The sequence below is a fragment of the Palaemon carinicauda genome, chromosome 35 (genome assembly GCF_036898095.1).
Source record: "Palaemon carinicauda isolate YSFRI2023 chromosome 35, ASM3689809v2, whole genome shotgun sequence".
In the NCBI taxonomy this organism is placed as follows: Eukaryota; Metazoa; Arthropoda; class Malacostraca; order Decapoda; family Palaemonidae; genus Palaemon; species Palaemon carinicauda.
In genome coordinates this window covers 59,824,316-59,844,315 of record NC_090759.1, presented here as the reverse complement: position 1 = coordinate 59,844,315, position 20,000 = coordinate 59,824,316, and the positions used below count along the sequence as shown (strand labels likewise).

General features: G+C 33.0%; 1 protein-coding gene across 12 annotated transcripts in view; it reads right to left on the bottom strand.

Moving 5' to 3' along the window:
• Window positions 1-20,000, bottom strand: part of LOC137627785 (uncharacterized) — a 481,638-nt gene that overhangs the window by 370,766 nt on the left and 90,872 nt on the right. For all 12 annotated transcript variants that reach the window (XM_068359127.1, XM_068359129.1, XM_068359130.1 and 9 more), the window contains exons 2-13: window positions 17,852-18,035; window positions 16,893-17,082; window positions 14,550-14,663; window positions 12,249-12,426; window positions 11,666-11,850; window positions 10,427-10,576; window positions 9,849-9,994; window positions 9,313-9,503; window positions 6,557-6,798; window positions 3,355-3,465; window positions 1,855-2,061; window positions 835-1,025 (exon numbers count right to left, since the gene is read on the bottom strand). In XM_068359127.1, coding sequence (XP_068215228.1) covers window positions 835-1,025; window positions 1,855-2,061; window positions 3,355-3,465; window positions 6,557-6,798; window positions 9,313-9,503; window positions 9,849-9,994; window positions 10,427-10,576; window positions 11,666-11,850; window positions 12,249-12,426; window positions 14,550-14,663; window positions 16,893-17,082; window positions 17,852-18,021 — 2,075 coding nt within the window. In that variant the 5' untranslated portion in view covers window positions 18,022-18,035. The remainder of the gene's footprint in view (window positions 1-834; window positions 1,026-1,854; window positions 2,062-3,354; window positions 3,466-6,556; window positions 6,799-9,312; window positions 9,504-9,848; window positions 9,995-10,426; window positions 10,577-11,665; window positions 11,851-12,248; window positions 12,427-14,549; window positions 14,664-16,892; window positions 17,083-17,851; window positions 18,036-20,000) is intronic.

Below are 20,000 nucleotides of genomic sequence, written 5' to 3'. Positions count from 1 at the left end.
CAGGTGATGATGTCATTTGCAATATCTCCATCTTGACTCATCTTTCGCTCTGCCAAATTAATCTGTCTACTTTTATACGCTTTTATTTATGAGTTGAGGGACTAAAGGACTAGGGTTTCCACAAATATACATTAGGGGGAAGAGAGAGAGAGAGAGAGAGAGAGAGAGAGAGAGAGAGAGAGAGAGAGAGAGAGAGAGAGAGAGAGAGAGTCAGTCCTCCATCTTAAGCTACGATATGTCGAACCTAAGCCGCTCAACTAAACTGTAGCCATAATAAATATCTATTTTTCTTGTTACATAAATTATGGTTATGTACAAACATATAATATCTATATTCAACTTAAAAGTCTTTGGGGATAATTAATCTAAACACCAAAGCGTATTGGCAACGAAATTGTCAAAGAAAAATTATCAACATATATCAATACTACAATGCAGGACGAAGACCTGTAGGAAGGCCCAGTAAATAGAGGAAACGGGGATAAACAGGGATAGACATGGTAGTTCAGGTCCAAAGAGACGGAGTATAGGATAGGAGAGATTAGAAAGTTCATTTCAAATTAATCACCCAAAAAGAAGAGCTGACGCAAAAATGTTTATGGTGATTATTACGATTTTTACAGTACATGTAATCGTCATGAAATATAGAAAAATCAATTCACATACACTGCTACGTGCGCTGTTTCTCACTCACCTGAATTAATTTCACTTAAGCTGGAGTCTAGATCCCCTTATAATCATATCAAACCAACAACTAAATAAAGAACAACATACAATATACTTCAGGAGTCTTGGGTAAACGCCAAAGGGCCCCAATGATCTACAAAAACTTACCTGTAGTTGGGAACCAACGGATCCAATAGCCTCTCCTTCAGGAGTTTTCCCAGGCGAACATTTCTACCGATCTCCCTCAAGAGCCTGTCCCTGGAAGTCAAGAGTGATCTCATTTCCCCGTTCTGGGCGACTTGTCGACCGCTCATCTTCTCGACTAGACCGGCGCACAGGTTGTCCAAACGTTCCAGGTGCTGTGAAAAAAAAATTATAAATATTATAATATAATATTGGCTATGACTATTTTGTTCCAAACAGAATGGAACTGAAAACTCAATCCCCTTATCCATTTAAGACTAAGAGAAAAAACAAAAGAAAAAAAAAACCCTGATTAGGATTGTATACCCAAGAAGTGATAGAATTGTATCTCAAAAGAAGGAGGTGTACGAGTCAGGAAAAAACGCAACAAATATGTAAGTTCCAAAATTTGGCGGAAGGATGAAAGGTTGAACAAAAGCCAAGATGAAAGTTTGTTTTAGCTTCCTTCGACAAACAAAGCTCAATAAAAAAATTACTATAAATGAAAGTGCACAAAATTAAGATGCTGAACAACGGTATTAAACAATCCAATCATAAACTACTACCGCAAATATAACACAGATAGTATAGCGTTGCATTTTCCTTATCTAGTGCGTTAGTATACAAAAAATATTTAAAGTATATTCATAATCTTTCGAGTAATACATTAAACATAACCGCTATACACCTGGAATTTAAATACAAGATCAAATCCAAGAATATAAAGTAATCTTACATCAACCGATTTAAGAAACAAAACAAAAAAAAAAAAAAAAAAAAAAAAAAAAAAAAAAAAAAAAAAACTCATTATGAAAGCAGATTGCTGTTACCATCATCATACAAAAGTTGGACCACATTGGTAACTACTATTCTAAAAATCAAGTTTTTTGAATAAGGGAACAATCCACAAGTTAAAAAGAAGAAGAAGAAGAAGAAGAGAGAGAGAGAGAGAGAGAGAGAGAGAGAGAGAGAGAGAGAGAGAGAGAGAGAGGTTTAGTTTCCTACTTGTTCCATCGTTCTAAAGAACACCCCTGCCACCCTGAGTCTGGTCAGCTGTTCCTGCGACCCCTGGATGAACATCTTCCACACGAACTCCAGATCGCTGACCATCCGACGGCTTTCGGAGAGGACGGTTCCTCCGGCGGACTTCTCCACCAGGAGAGCCGCCCTGGCAGACTCGTACCCATACTCAAAAGTGCCTGCTGCGGTTTCCTGCAGGAGAGGTTGACGTTGTAAATTAGACATTTCTTACAGCTGTTCGTGTTAAAAGTTATTTTTCTATAAAAATAAAGTAGCATTTAGTGAAATATAAATTTTTTACGATAATTAAAAATGTGCACTGAAATAAACATAGTTTATCAAAATAATATATATTTTAAAATAGTTTATCAAAATGTAGCAGTTTATAATGTGAATTATAACCCTTTTTGCGAAATCAAAATGTGTATATTAAATATTATAAAGTAGTTTATTACAATAAATATTGATATTTTTTAAAGTTCATCAAAATATAGCTGTATATAAAATTAATTATAACCTTTTTTTGCGAATACAAGGTGTGTATTGTAATTATCTTGAAGTAGTTTATCAAAACATACATCATACTACATTTTTTAAAGTTTATCAAATTATCAATTATTACCGTGATTTGGAATGATTACGAAGTAATTTATAGAGATGCAAATTAGAATTATTATAAAACAGCTCAAGAAGAGGTGAATTATGATTATTATAAAGCATATTATTAAAATCTGAATTATAATAATTAAAAATAACTTAATGTACATGAGTTAATATAATCAAAAGGTAGATTGCCAGTATCTTAATTAAAATAAATATGAAGTAGTTACTAAACCATTTAATAATTCTTATTCTAAATTAGTGTATCAAAATACAAATGATTCACAAGACCGATTTTGAGAATTTGTTTTGCCAAAGGTTGGATGACAACTGGAGCAGATATCAAAATAACTGGCTAAATAGAAGCGATAAAATTAAAAAAGAAACGGCTGAAGCGTAGAGTGAAAACAATAGTAAATATAGTGCAGAGCAAAAGACACATTGAAGGTTGAGCATAGCTATATAATTTTTAAAAAAATCAGAGTAAGACCAGAAAACATATTAAGGTATGTAAATATTTCAAACAAAAATATCTCAAAGCCCTACTATCTCATCAAGGATCTCAATACTGAACAAACACATACAAACATACATATGAGTGTAAATATTGCCAAAAAAGGTTAAACGAAAATGTTAATATTGAAAAAAATGCATGTCTCAACTAATGGCATATAAATAGGTGTTTTTTATTTATATTTACCCAAAATGCCATGACATTAACATTCGGTATAACAACAGCAAAGGTCATGGCCCCTGACATTACCAACTTAATTCTCTCCTGTATGTAAACAAATGACAAATATCCAAATCCTTAGGTTAAAGGTTCATGGTCATTACCTGCAATACAAAACAGTAATGTACCATTATAAACCAAGCAATGACTACCTGAAAATGCTGGTGTTCTGACTTAAGCCGTCTGATTTCTTCGGACGATCGTCCCACGTGAGAATGGGCTTTCACGAGTGCTTCCAACAGTGCCTTCAACCACTTGTGTGCCTGGAAAGACCATAAAGAATGAACTAGCTTGTAAAAAATACATTATTTAGAAAGCATAAGAATGAACGACTTTGCAAAATATACTAATATTAATTTGATATAGATAACATGAGTCTTTAAGTGGTAATCTCTTTGATAATCATTGTCCTTGACATTATATTGTAAAATATACTAATATTATTTATATATAATTGATGACACTAGTTTTTAAATAATAATCTCTTTGATAATCATTGTCCTTGACATTTTATTGCAAAATATACTAATATTATTTATATATAATTGATGACACCAGTTTTTAAATAATAATCTCTTTGATAATCAGTGTCCTTAACATTATATTGTAAAATATACTACTATTATTAAGATATTATTCATAACACTAGTTTTTAAATAATAATCTCATTGATAATCAGAGTCCTTAACATTATTTTGTAAAATATACTACTATTATTAAGATATAATTGATAACACTAGTTTTTAAATAATAATCTCTTTGATAATAAGTGTCCTTAACATAATATTGTAAAATAGACTACTATTATTAAGATATAATTGATAACACTAATTTTTAAATAATAATCTCTTTGATAAGCAATGTTTTTAATATAATGTTATACTCGCTTACAGACAGGTATGTGTATATAAAACACCTGGTCCCAATTCCAGGTCTAATGCATCTGCATTTGGTTGTCTCTCTCTCGTGACAGACGTTTTGTACTAGAGTGAACGTGTAATCAAGGGTTGGATTTGATTTCTTTTGGTTTCTTTGTTTCCATTTGTTTTATATATACAGTATATATACATATATATATATATATATATATATATATATATATATATATGTATATATGTATATACATATGTTGTATGTATATATATGTTGTATGTATGTATGTGTGTATATATATAGAGTATATATATATATATATATATATATATATATATATATATATATATGTATGTATATGTATATATATATATGTATATTTATATATAATATATATGTATATATATACATATATATATACATATATATATATATATATATATATACATACAACATATATATATATATATATATATATATATATATATATATATATATATATATATACATATATATATGTAGATATATATATATATATATTTATATATATATATATATATATATATATATATATATATATTTATATATACACATATATATATCATATATATTATATATACATATATATGCTTAATATATATAATATATATGTAACAAATATACAATCTATATATATAATATAAATACAGATAACAGAATACTATTACTATTTAACACTATTTTGCCAATTATTTCTTTAAAAAGTTTAAACAATTTCGGAACACTAGAACGCCACGTTAATTTGCAATCCGCTTTCCAAATCAATTTGAATATGTATTGCGTTACTCATGCATTGTTATATTCAGTCTAGCAGCACATTCACTGCACGAAGCTGCATCGCCAAAATCGGCTCATCCCCCACGCGAAACTTCTGCCATTTCATACAAGAGAAACCTTGGAAATACAATGTAAATGTGGTTAGAGAGAGAGAGAGAGAGAGAGAGAGAGAGAGAGAGAGAGAGAGAGAGAGAGAGAGAGAGTTAAAAATATTAAATTCATTCAGTAAAAGAAATCTAAAAATACTTTTAATGACATATTTTCTGTTTAAAACTATATAGAATTTATGGAAACCTTTTATGATGCAATTTTAAACATTACAATATGCCCCAGCTCCTGGTTCGCAAGCACATCATTATCATTATTATCAACGTTATTATTTGAATTATTATTGTTGGTATCCTTTTCTTACAAATATATTATTCCTGATCTACATATTAATCTCTGGCACCGTTGTTCAATTAGTTCGTTTTGCATGTTGCATAAGATTTTTCATAATTCTGATCATCCTTTATATTCAGATCTTCCCGGACAGTTCCATCTTGTTCGCAATACTAGGCATGCAGTTAATTCTAATAGTCAGGCCTTCTCCGTCATGAGGCTCAATACTACACAGTATTCTAAAGGTTTTATTCCAGCTGTGACCAAGTTGTGGAAGGATTTTCCTAATCGGATAGTTTAATCGGTAGAACTTCATATATTTAAACTTTCAACAAATGTTTTTATGCTGAACAGGCTGACATAAGGCTTTTTATCGTTTATATATGAAATATCTGTTTTGATGTTACTGCTTTTAAAATATTTAAACAATTGTTAATTATTTCTCATATCGTTTATTTATTTCCTTATTTCCTTCCCTCACTGACCTATTTTGCCCTGTTGGAGCCCTTGGGCTTATAGCATCTTACTTTTCCAACTAGGATTGTAGCTTAGCTTAGCTAATAATAATAATAATAATAATAATAATAATAATAATAATAATAATAATAATAATTAAGCTTCCCGAAGATATTCCGGGTTTTAACTGTATTTCGAAAATGATAAGAATTAATACAGGAAAAACTACTGTATCTTTATACAGCCTCATCTATTAAGAACATGATTGTTCTTCTGTGGCTTCATTGTCGTAAATTACTATCATTATTTTTATCATAGTTATCATTATCATTAATATCAGTAGTAATAGCAGTGTCATCCTCCAACAGATTTTTTTCTTAATATTAGAAGCCAAAGCTTGAATCAGATATGCCTAAAGTAAAAGAAGTTGGCCAGCTATAAAAAAAAAGGAGAAAAAAAAAACAGATTTAAAGATTTAGAGGCAGAAGCAGGTGAAAGTGACATTGCCATATACTAGCGCAACGATGCCATATAGACTGACCATATACAGTATCATATGATCAGCACCCTAGGACTCTCTCCACCCAAGCTAGGACCAAGGAAAGCTCCTCCAAACCTTTCATCCTTATCTCAGAAGGATGGTAAGGTTGCAGACACTACAAGAAACTATCGAGCTTGAGCGTGACTCGAACCCCAGTCCGGCATACCAATAGGCCAAATCCAAATGGGGTTGAGCCTTGGTACCGTCAACGGAGCGCCACACACGACGCCCTGTAGGCTATGCCACATCCCGAATCGTTAAAGTCGAGAACAATGTACTGTACGCACCTGCTTGACATCTCTGTGACAGGTAAGAAGCTGAATATTCTGCTGGAGCCTGAGTTTATGCAGGTCGGCTTGCCGTGCCGCACGCACGTAATGCTCGTGTAATGACGTGAGTAAGGCGTGCACGTGGTTGAGCTCGTTCGTGTAGTCGGGGGACACGTCCCTTCCCGAGAGGTCCTTCACGCCCACCGTCAGCAGGTCCAGCAGCTTCTCTCCGGCTCTTGTGCCCTCAGAGGCTAAGTAATCTGGGAGATTATTTCAAATGGTGTTATCTTGAGGTATAAACAAAGTTACAAAATTATTTCAGGGTAAATATAAACTTTTTAAGATTAAACACCAAACTCCCTTTGAAATTTGCCTAGCCTCAATAATGTCATAATTTTATCATGAGGTTCAACATGGTTATATGGCCTGATATGTTACAAAAAAAAATATTGCTGGGTAAATAAAAACTTTTGAGATTAAAGGCAAAACCTCCTTTGAAGTTTGCTAGCTTGAATAATTTCAGTCTACAAAATTATGTCTGATTTAGAGATTAAAGCAGAATAAAATCCTGATATATATATATATATATATATATATATGAATATATATATGTATGTATATGTGTGTATATATATTATATATATGTATACATATATATATATATATATATATATATATATATATATATATATATATATTCATATAGATGTATGTATATATATGCATGTATATATATATATATATATATATATATATAATATATATATATATATATATATATATATATATATATATATATATATATACACACACACACATATATATATATATATATATATATACATATATTATATATATGCATGTATACACACACACACACACACACACACATATATATATATATATATATATATATATATATATACTCTGGATTTGAATGACCACTGGGTATCTATCGTTCTGATTCTAGGGATTTCTTGGACGAATTAATCAGAAGGAAACATACAAATTTTCATTATAGGTATTTATGAGGACAATGAATCCCAGAAAAATACGAAATTATGTCATTTCATGAATTAGTAAGGGTAACTAATCTAATGACAATAAATACCTGTGGATTTTATAAACCTTCCATATGCCAATAAAGTGAGATATCTTTCATTTGTCAATAATATAAGACAAATTTCATCTAGGAGAAGGACACTCCAAAATCAAACCATTGTTCTCTAATCTTGGGTAGTGCCATAGCCTCTGTACCATGGTCTTCCACTGTCTTGGGTTAGAGTTCGCTTGCTTGAGGGTGCACTCGGGCACACTTTTCTATCTTATATCTTATATCTCTTCCTCTTGTTTTTTAAAGTTTTTATAGTTTATAAAGTGATATTTATTTTAATGTTGGTGCTCGTCTTAAAATATTTAATTTTTCCTTGTTCCCTTTCCTCACTGAGCTATTTTCCCTGTTGGAGCACCTGGGCTTATAGCATCCTGATTTTCCAACTAGGGTTGTAGCCTAGCAAGTAATAATAATAATAATAATAATAATAATGTGAGCTATAACCAAGTTATGCCCTTTTCAGAAATTTCAGAGATGTAATCTGAGAGCTAATATAAAAACGTGTCACGTTATTTTAACACACTTCGATTCTATAGGGGTCGAATTACCACAAACAACGGATTTAAAGGAATTTTTCAGGTAAAATGTGAAATAAAATTCTAATCTTGGACCTAATTCATAAAAAAAAATCTTATTTTGGATCAAATTTCATTTTCATATCATCAAACAAATGTATTCTATATCAATTTAACAAAATCATCAGCAAAAAGATCTTATGAATACGACTTAAAATGTGTGGCTAAATTATCATGCAATCATACAATCATTCTGGCCTTATATTTAGCTAGAAATGATTTAATTTAAAGCTATTTACAGTATAAGAAAATGAGAAACTCAAGGGGGAAATCAATAAATTACTCTTTTTAAAGAAAGATTTACACCACACTAAGTCCAAACATACGCACAAGCAGTCAAGGATATCACATGCCTACTAAAGAAACGTTTCGGGACAGGAAATTCACTCATAAATTTGTGAATTTACATCAACTTCTTGATTTCTTAGCAACAGTACTTTTTGGATAAGTGAAACTTTCACTCAAAATGTATACAATGCCGTATTTTGGGATGGTGATTACCAGTATACAATTAAATTGCATTACCTATCAAATACATGTCTAACACTGGAAATTCAGTAACTGGCTTTGTACTTCAACATAATGTACCGTTTTTTTTTTTTTTTTTTTTTCAATATTTGAGTTCAGTCTCTACTTTTTTACTCTTGAATTCAACTCCCTCGTCACAGATTGCAAGTGGACAACTCGCAGCTGTGAGTATGCTAAGAAAGCTTGTCTTAAGGCCTTGTGCATTCGTAGTAAAATTTTGTACTGCATCATTTTCTCGTGCATCCACATGCTTTATGTTTAATAATGAATTGTTTAAGGCACCGACTGCGATGCTCTTTTCCTTCCCTGATTTATTATCTCTGTATTTGTATTTCAGCAGCATATTTTAATAGATTTTTCCTATATCTTTTATCATTCTCTTAATTTAATTTGATAAAAAATTTTGATTATATGTGCAAATATGCTGGTGAAGGTATCTATTTCCACAACAGGTTATTACCACAAATGAATATTTTTTTACAGCAAGCAAATCTGTTTTTGCAAGTTCAATTTATTGCAGGCGAAGCTTAAGAATAAACGACTATGATATAAATTACCAATTGCTTCCTTTCTAGCAGTAAGCTCCCTGAGCGTCTTCTTCAGCGTATCGACGTCATCCGTCTGAGGGAGCCAGCGGTTCTGCTGCAGGAGGACGCTGCAGCGCTCACCCATCTGGTGGGCTATGCGATGGAACCTCACCGACGCTAAGATAAGGGTGCGGCGTCGGTCGAGGCGTGACGCAAAAGTCCTGAAAACAAACGATTACTTGAGTGACATAGAATTTTTTTCGTGAATTGCTAAGGTTTAAACATATAAATCAAAGATAAGTAACGTAAAAAAAAAAAAAATAGACACTACTATGTTAGCATTAAGCATGGAAAAGAAATTGTGCTAAATTACATAATTTAAAATACGATAACCTAAGCCTAAAACTCTTATGAAATAGAAACATATATTCTACATAAAGATATCTTTTTTAAGGGATGAAACACTAAAGGCAAACAAGATCACGACAAGCTCAAACCTCAATGGAGATAGCCATGGAAACTTAAACTTCTTAAAATTCCCAAAACACAGATACACGGTGCCCTACCTGACAAGGGTGTCCGTGTAGTCCTTTAGAGAACGGAGATCTGTTGTAGTGGTGCGGTGATCAGCCAGGGCCCTAAGGTCTCCATCTCCTCTGTCAAGGGCATCTTCAACGCGATATCTTAGCCCAGCCCATCTGCCGTATGTCTCCTGTAGATCATTTGATTATGTAAACAAAAACAGGAAAAATTATAGACTCAGATATTGTCAGGGAATTCCTGGACGATCAATTTTTTAGGGGAAATTTAAAATTGCAGAATAGCTTGGATCATATGAGGGGTATATTGATACTTTCTTTTACAATAATAAAATGTTATTAGTGATTAGTTTTATAATCCTGACTGCTGAATAATTAGAATTTGGGTGCCTTCTAAAATACATGTGTATATATATTTTCCCCAAATAGTTATGTATATGCAGAAAAAACCTGAAACTATAATCTGTTTGCTAAAGAATGAAACTATTTAAATACCCAATGCCACTTCTTGGCAAAATCAAAATAATAATATAATAAACAAACAAGAAGTAAAATATTAGAAACTAATAGCCCTTAGGAGGGTCACTCCTGGCACTCTCATTTACCCTGCACTTGAGTTCTATAGCTTCGTGTTCTCTCAGCAAAGCCTCCGCTTGGTCGGTTGTTGTGCCGATGCTGGTCTCGGCAAGGAGGGTCTGACCGGCAGAGACCAACCACTTCCCGATGTCGTTCATCTCTGATTCAAGGTCCCGAACCTGAATGGAAAGAGAGGTGACATGAAGAAGGTTTTAATATTGTTTGAACTGAGGGGAAATGAAAGATAATTTTATATATTCAAGGAAAAACTAAATCAGATGAATAGCTTATAAAATGAAAAATAAGATGAAACCGTTCCTAACATGAACCCGTACCTTAATTGGGAATTATACATATAGAGATTAGATTCACGCACTCCCAACATATTCCTATTTACCTTATTCAATTCTATACCGATTCAAACTTTGACATTCTATAAATCATTTTCCACAACACTCCTTGCTCTCAGTAACATTAAAGATGTTTATCTTAGGCTTTGGTTTTTCAGTCAAACGAAAAATAAAACAGCACATAAAAATCATTGGAGGAGAAACATGAATCGAAACTTTACAACAAAGTCTTATTAATTCCACAATCAAAAGTCGTTAATAATAAATTATGCTTTTCTTGGTTATAAATAAATTAAAATGAAGAACTATTCTCCATAAAAAGGAAATCTTTTGATAGAGTTCATTTAAGAAAACATTGAGGGCTACATCAATAATTTACTCATTAAATCCGAAAACAATTTCCTCTCGACTATTTTTTTTCTTCCTGGTTTTTAAGTGAAGAGCAAAGTTTAACAAAAAAAAATTACAATATATATGAAGTTATTTAAATAATCAATTTTGAGTTATAAATACATTGAAATGAAGATATACTTTCCATAAAAGAGAAATTTTAAGTACTAAGAAAACGTGAGCGCTGAATTAGTTCATAAATTTACTCTTAAGTTCCTAAACCCATTTTCCCCATTATCTTTTTTAAGTGAACAGTAAAATTATTAAAAACAATTTTAAAACATATATGAAGTTAGTTATCTACATAGTTGAAATCATAAAAAGAAAGGCTATTCGAACATGTACATTTCTAAAAATATACATACATACATATACCAAGGCACTTCCCCCAATTTTGGGGGGTAGCCGACATCAACAAATGAAACAAAAACAAAAAGGGGACCTCTATGTTTTAAAAATATACAGAATAAAAAGTCCTTAAACACCGTATGCATGTCTGTAATTTTTCAGTCCATCTCTTTCTCTCACCTGCATGTAGGTATCCAAAGCCGTATTGAGTCTCCTCCAGCAGGCTTCGACGGCAGTGGTCAGCAGGTGAAGGTCATGCAGCATGGCCCTGACCCTGGAGGCGGCTTCTGCAGCGTCCCCTTGCCCTTCACACACTCGAAATCCTGACTCCTCGTCCATCTCTAGTACCTTCAGGACTTCCTGACCTGAAAAGAATATAAAAAATTCACTGCTCCTGTTTCACTTAGAATTTATTAGATATTTTCAACAATTTTCATTTTGTTTAAGACATATTTTAAGATATATTTTAGGATACTTAAATAGATGAGTATAAATTTTATTGCATATCTATCAATGACACAAAGAGGGCATGATTTTATCCCTGGGCAATATACATCTTCAAGACTTATGGCTAAGTTTATAGATGTTTTTCGATATTAATGCCTGCTGACAACTAGCAAAAACTCTTCCTAATATACAAACAACAAACTTATATAGAAAAAGAATTAACAATTTACAATTCACTGGAGGGGAGTCATGTACTTTATAGAAAAAAAAACTAAGCTAATAAAAAGGTCAAACAAATCCCCAACATCTTCCTCACCCATGTTAAAGATGAGGGCGGGTCTGGCTGTGATCGTGTTGTAGGTGTTGGTGTTGACGGAGAGGAGGTCGTGGAGGGTGGAAGCCCTACTGCATGGTTCCTCCCGACGCAGCTCTGCCTGGAGGCTCTCCAAGTCGCGTCGTGCGCGCTCGCATTCGTCCACAAATTCCTCGTACGCCTGTTAACGATCAAATCGAATTATTCAAATGTCACTTTAATCGTCAATAATTAGAATGATGATGATGATGATGACAGGTAATACACGTGACTAAAAAATATTTGTACTCTTACTACATAGCCGATACGAATAATGCAAGGAAATAAGGATGCCCTAGGGGCGAAAATTGATTTGCATTCATACTAAGTATTGTCTTTATTTCTTTGCGTTATTCATATCGTCAATGTAGTAGTGTAAAACAATCTATCACCGTTTCGTGTCTTATCTGTCATCACCAGCATCATTCCAGGTATTGGATGAAAATTTACGGGACCAATGTTTCAAAATTTACTACTACAGAGCTGGCGTAGTTTACTGATAGGCAACCGTCCATCCTGACAATGAAGATAGTTCGTTGGTTTACCCAACTGGCGTTACAAGCAGTCATTGATATTCAGCATCAACGTTATTATGATCAGAAACAAGATGGTAGTGGTAGTGATGATGATGACAATTATGATGAGAGGATCAAAGTTAATAAAGTCACACGTGGGAGAAAACTTCAAGTGTACAAAACTTGTCTTAACCAGCAAAGTGAATATGTAACGTCAAAATTTTAATGATGAAGGGGATTTAGGTAGACTACTTTTCATATAATTAATCACCAATTACTGAAAAGAATCACATGATAGTATGAAAACGCAGTAAGGAATTCGCATGGTCATAGCAAGTCAATAAACTGCTTAATCCAAATTACATAGCAATATACATTTATACGAACGTTTACACACTATCAAATATACAACTATTTATCAATCTTATAAAGGCCAATTGATGGAACAGGTTCTAAGGAAAAGGAACAAAATATGGGTATTTCTTAGTCATACCATAAACATCTTTTTGAGCGCATCCAAGTTAGCAAACATTCACGGGGAAAGTCATGACTACAATATCTTCTAGTTGACTGATAGTAAAGTCACATAGAAAATAACTATTTTTCGAAATCAAGGGTGTGCGGGTATTTAAAATTATATCTTTTTCACAATACAGCATGGCAAGTAATGCAATGAATAAGGAAATCCATAATAATTCCTGTCAACATACGTTTTAAGGAACTTTCGAAAGACATTAACTTCAGGCTTACAATTTATAGAAAGAGCTTAATAAAACCAATAACTTCAGTCTTACAATCTGTAAAAAGAGCTTAAGAAAACCAATAACTTGTCTTACAATCTATAGAAAGAGCTTTAGAAAACCAATAACTTGTCTTACAGTATTTAGAAAGAGCTTTAGAAAACAAATAACTTTAGTCTTACAATCTATAGTAAAGGGGCCCATACACGTTAAAAAAATCGTCAAAATTTTGCATCAAAATTTGATATCAAAATTTTGATGCAAAATTTGAGCGTGTGTGGGACGTTTTGACATCAAAACGTCCCACACACGCTCAAATTTTGCATCAAAATTTGATGCAAAATTTTGACGATTTTTTTTTTGAACGTGTATTTAAGCCTCAGACCTTTAGAAAACAATTAACTTAGTGTCAAAATATATCAATATCTATTGAAGGAGTTCTCGAAAACCTGCTAATCTTTGTAAGATACTAGTCTGGGAAAATGCAGAGCTCCGTGACTGGTTTAAACCTCCTTTGTGTTCCAAACAAACAAAGGATTTGAGAGTTAGCAAAATAAAATGAGTAAGAAGCTCATTCAATTCTTTGGCTTCTAAATATCCTTCGCATGACAATGAAGGCTCTTCAGGAAACTTTATTTCGTAAAGATATGCTTTGAGGATCCTTTAAAAAAATATAGTGTTTGTAACTATGGTCCTTGAAGTTCCCATGAAATTTTAATAAAATCTCTCTCTCTCTCTCTCTCTCTCTCTCTCTCTCTCTCTCTCTCTCTCTCTCTCTCTCTCTCTCTCTCTCAAATCAGCCATTCAAAATTGCAATAAATCTTGGATATCTGTCAATTCTTACAACCGTCTCTTACCTTTTGCTAAAACAATAAAAATTACAAAAGTGATAAATCTTCAAATCCTTAGTTATTCAGCAATTTCTCTCTCTCTCTCTCTCTCTCTCTCTCTCTCTCTCTCTCTCTCTCTCTCTCTCTCTCTCTCTCTCTCTCTCTCTCTCTCTCTCCTACCTTTCGTGTTTTTAACCAAGCCTGGTGGTCGTACTCTAAGGTCCCTCCAAGCTCTATAGGAAGCTGCGACAACTCCATGTATTTAGTCAACTTACTCACGCTCACGTATATTGGCTGCAAGAGAAAAAAGATCAAAGACATTGCAATTTTGAATAAATAAAGACATATACATATTCATATTTGCGCGGATATACTTACATGTGTTGTCAAGTAGACTGCTAAATAGATAGATGAAAAAAAAAAATGTAGTCATTTCATATGTGGAACCTGGGTACTCAGTTTTTATAGGATTGTAATAATACATTGATAAAAATTATCAACTCAAGCAAATCTTATCAATTCAAGTATATTCCATAAGGAAAACCTTCGACCAGCTCTTTGAAATATGTAAAATTTCAGTCTGTGGTCTAGTTTAACGTAAATGCATTTCACGAATATGTATAAGAGTGTGATTCAAATAAAACTAAGAGACGTGAACTTTAAAGTAAGAAATGTTTGTTCGAAAAAACATAAATTTGGACATTTTTAAGAGGTTAGATAGATTTTGAAAATTTTGGACATGGCACAAGTAATCTTTCCATTTTCATAAAAAAAAACCCACTTTCATATCAGATATCATAGACAAATTATCCAAATATTAAATCAATAGTCAGAATTGATCCTTGTGTTTCTAGCGAGGAATCATGTTCTCCAATGAATAGTTTCACGAAAGGAGAAACAAAAATGCTGTAATTTTATATAAAAAGACAAAGGCCAAAGTTATTTCGATATGCGTCACAACAGTAGCTGAGACTAAGCCACTACCCAGCAAGACTGTGGTGTTAGTGTCCTTGTAAAACGGGCTTCAAACTGCTGATAATCATGCTTGAATTATGTATAAATTTAAACACTTCATACCCTAATTAAATTTGAAAGGAGTATTATATGTTGTGCTGAAGATAACACAGACATAATCCAGATATAAGATGGCGATGCCTATTCAAAACATGATAGCATCGTTCAAATTTCTTTGCAAAATAATACCTGTGAATTTGTAAGACATCCAGTCAAGATAATATCATAAAGACACCCCTAAAAATCGCGCACATGAGTCAGAAGTTAAAGTTTAAGTGATTAATAAACAAACGATGAGTGCACATGAAATCGGAGCGGCCGCCATAAGGATTTGAACTACTGCAAGGAGTTTTATTACCAAGAAAAATTAAACTAAGTTGCGCGAGGCTACTGCATTTAATGTCTATCGGCAAAATCGTCAAAATATGTAAGACTGCAATTTTCTAAATATTCAATCAATCCTACCATAAATAACTGAATGCGTATTCATATATTATTTGTGTGTGTAACAGCATTAATATAGCCTACAAGTAGTTAACTGGTCCTTATGTAAGTATGCTGCCTCGAATATTTCTTACATTATCTTCCTTGAAGTATGAATAAAAAACTCGCAAAATTCTAACCACAACATAGAGAACGAAGTACTACTGCACTAAAGAATATCTTTGCAGCAGACTTAGGTACTCAAGTGATGAACAATAACAAAAATATTATATAATCCAGTTAGTAATAAAAGAGAAGCTGTATATGTTTAGTCACCCAGCACAATATCTTCTTCAACAACCTCCCACCCCCGAACCCCAGGGATAAATCCATTCTGACAGGACAGATAACACAAAAATAACAAAGATTGTAATATTTTTACTGCATGTCATCTAACTCGACACCTATCAAAGGATCATTTGAGAACTCATTTAGTTATATAAGGTATTTCCTCTATTCTTCAAAAACGGGCTGATTACTGAACAGAATTCTTTGTTGACATAAGGCTTGTTTAATATTACAATAAATTTTTCCCTAATAAAAAAAATTACAGAAAGTACATCCACTATTATGTATTAGTAAAATGATGATTGCTCCATGATCAGGAGCTTTTACTGGCATAAAACTGCTATTATGTAACAACGCATTTTTTTAATTCAAAAATGTAGAAAAATTACATAATTAGTTTCTCGTCTATTCACCGAATAGCGAATAATCCTGGAGCAGAAGGCAGTGATGTCATAAGACCTGTTCAGTGAGAATAATATGTTACAACTTATATAAAAAAAAGATTAAGACAACAAAAAATAATTTTAGGAAGATAACCATTGCTTGTAGAAACCCAAATTAATAGAAACAACTTTAACATGAGAATAAATCAATCTAAATAGACTAACATATATATATATATATATATATACACACACATATATATATATATATATATATCGCCAATAAAAAATACATCTATAACTTAAGAAGAAAATAATCTAAATAGAGAAAAAAATAATCCATCGCCTGCCATACCTGATTGTCCACCTCGCTCTTCCTACAGTCGACCCTCTGTTTGTCCCAAAAACCTTCGGGCCGGACCACGAAGAGGTGCCTGATGTAACCCAGAGTGGCCCTGATGGTGCTCACGGTAGGTTTTACGAGCCGGTAATGGCACACGCGAGCATCCACGACGACCACCCATCCTCTTTCTCTCGAACTCACGCTGCAGAAGATGGGAGAGTTTTGTTTAGAGATTACATCTACAGGAAAAGACTTTGCTGTTATGGAAATGTGTGGATGAAGGTTGGCTGGTGTTTATATCTAAGTTTAAATGGTTGTTACATCCAGAGTCAATACGGATAAAGATGCAGTTTGCAGATACGGAATTACGGAAGTTATATCTGTAGTAATGGGCTTTTACTACGTGATTTCATTTACAGTTAAAGTCTTAGAAAAAGACTCAAGTTTTCAAATCTGGTGTGGGTCCAAGGTTAGGTACAGATTACATCTATGACAAAAGACTAACAGATGTTATAGTTTGTTGATGTAGGTGATGGGGATTGGTTGGAGATCAAATCTAAAGGTAATGGAGGAATTGGCAAATTTTTGGGCGAAGGTTGGTTAGTAATAACATCTAGTCAATGGCATAAACAATTGAAATAATGTAGTCGTGTGCTAAAAAATCATAATTTCTTTGCATTTACAGGTATGCGAACTGATGCAAGAAGTATGAAAATCATAAATATAGGCTTACAAGCAAAAATCTAAATCAAATTCCACAATTATGTGATATAGTAAATGAGAAAACATTTCAAGAAAATTCAAAATGTAACTCCTTTCTTCGATAAATTTTATTGGATATGACGCCGGGTTAGTGGAGTTAGTGCGAACCTATTACTAACCTTAAAAGATGATAAATCTTAATTAAATTCCAAGCAATATGACTATGCTCTACCATTTTCTCGGCAGTGTGTTACTTATGCCATCATTACCTAGGTATCGTTTTCAGGTACTTGACGGTGGCTGATATGCTTCCGACGTCATGACATGACGGATCTTGAGGTAATGGAATGACCAATATAGGGCCACCTCCTGGGTCACGTGATCCTGGGAGTATCGCCAAGCGACGCTCCAGTAACCCCTCCCACTCGCTGCTTCCCATTTTCTGTTACATTTCTGAAAGAGAAAATGGATAATTATAGGAGTAACTACTAGAACTATAAAAAATGTTTTAAGAGACATTAATCGATAAAACTAATTAGGTAAGTAGAAATGTTTATAATACCACGCTATCCAACCAATAATTTATTCTACAAATAATTGTCTATTCAAAAATCTTCCAGTAGTCTGATATTTCCTTCAAGCTAAATGAAACAAACGAAAAGAAAATAATTTCATAAAAGGAGACGAACTTGGCAATGAAACCATAAGCAATGTGTCAGCAGACGTGAAAATCGTATGCCTAGCACTAATGGAAGCCTCTAATAGGATCAACTATTTCTCTGCTATCTAATAAGTAATCCTACAAAGACGAACATGGAGACAGAAATAAACCACGTTAATGACAACTTCACGTCATGGTGTAGAAAGACCTTTGTTCCAGACAGAGGACAAAGGGACAAGGAATTTACAATCATTAAGTAATTCAGGCTTGATAAAAAATACACATAAGCTTTTTGATTTTGTATTACCATTATCTAGAATAACAGTTTTAAAGCAGTGAAGTATTGTAATAAAGTACACGCACTAGCAGAATAATGGTACACAAGAAACATAATCCCATCTTTACCAGAGAAATCAGTAAATAATTACCTTTAATTCATCAGAAGTAACATAAATAAACTATTTCATATTTCCTACACTAAAATAATAGCGTTTGCAACGAGAGAGAGAGAGAGAGAGAGAGAGAGAGAGAGAGAGAGAGAGAGAGAGAGAGAGATGATCCAAATTTTTCCTACTTACCACACAAATTTACTACTCGTTCTGTGAGGAAATAAAACCATAAAATAAAGGGCAGAGATCTACGAGAGGGGTGATTACGTTTAAGAATTGCGTGACGGCAGGTTGTAAGAAGAAACCCTTTGAGATGATGGAATAGAGCAACGTGGACTGAAAACTGTAGTGAATACCGAGTATGTTAACCATGAAGTATAGACTACAATTTTTCCAGCTAGAGGTACCCTTTTGATTTTCGTCATTTTGTTAGTGAGGTTGCTTGCTTCAGTAAATTTTAATAAAGTAAGAACGCCCAATAATACCCTGCCCATACGTGTTTATAAACCTGAACCAGTCCCAAGGCATTGCGTAGGGTTAGTGGTCCTAGATTGTAAATAAAGCTAATAAACAAACATATAAATAAAAAGCGTAGTTTCTTGCAACTAACCCTTCCCGTTTACATAAAAAACAAACGGTCACAATCAGTTCAGAAGGCCAACAGAGTTTACATAATACACATCAATAATATAAAAAATAAATAATGGTGGTCCCACACATTTCAAATAATTATCCACATGTAATTTCATTGACTATTTGTATAAAATGTCTCTTTTCCATAATAGAAACCATTTCCTCCTTTCCACCATCAAGCTTTGGCAGTCCCATTCTTCTCCTGTTTTCCCTAACCATCTCAGGTCTCCCTTCATTCGAATTTGGGTCCACTCATCTCATTTCAACCTCTGTTCTTCGTTTTCATTCAAAGATTATGACGTAATACTATACTTCAATATGATTATGAAATTAGGGTACCCATATTTCTTTGTCTCCATATTATTTGCAGCTTACATCCATAGTTTATCAGAAACCTATAAAAAAATCTTAATCCATAACTTTTAATTAATTTCCATATTACTGAATAGCTAACATCCACTTACATTTAAAATGACTATGTAATGAGATGGATTCATATTTCATTGCTTATGTATATTCCTTAACAGCTAACATCCATATCTATTGAAGATAACAATACATAAGACGAACCAATATTTCTTTCTTGACAGGATTACCTAAGGAAAATGTACCAAATACTGTAAACAAACCAGACTGTTCCACCGAGACAGTCTGAGGAAACCTTTATAAAGACGAGGAATACATACATTTCGCTTACATAATAATTGCATTACACTCAGATAATCATACACCGAA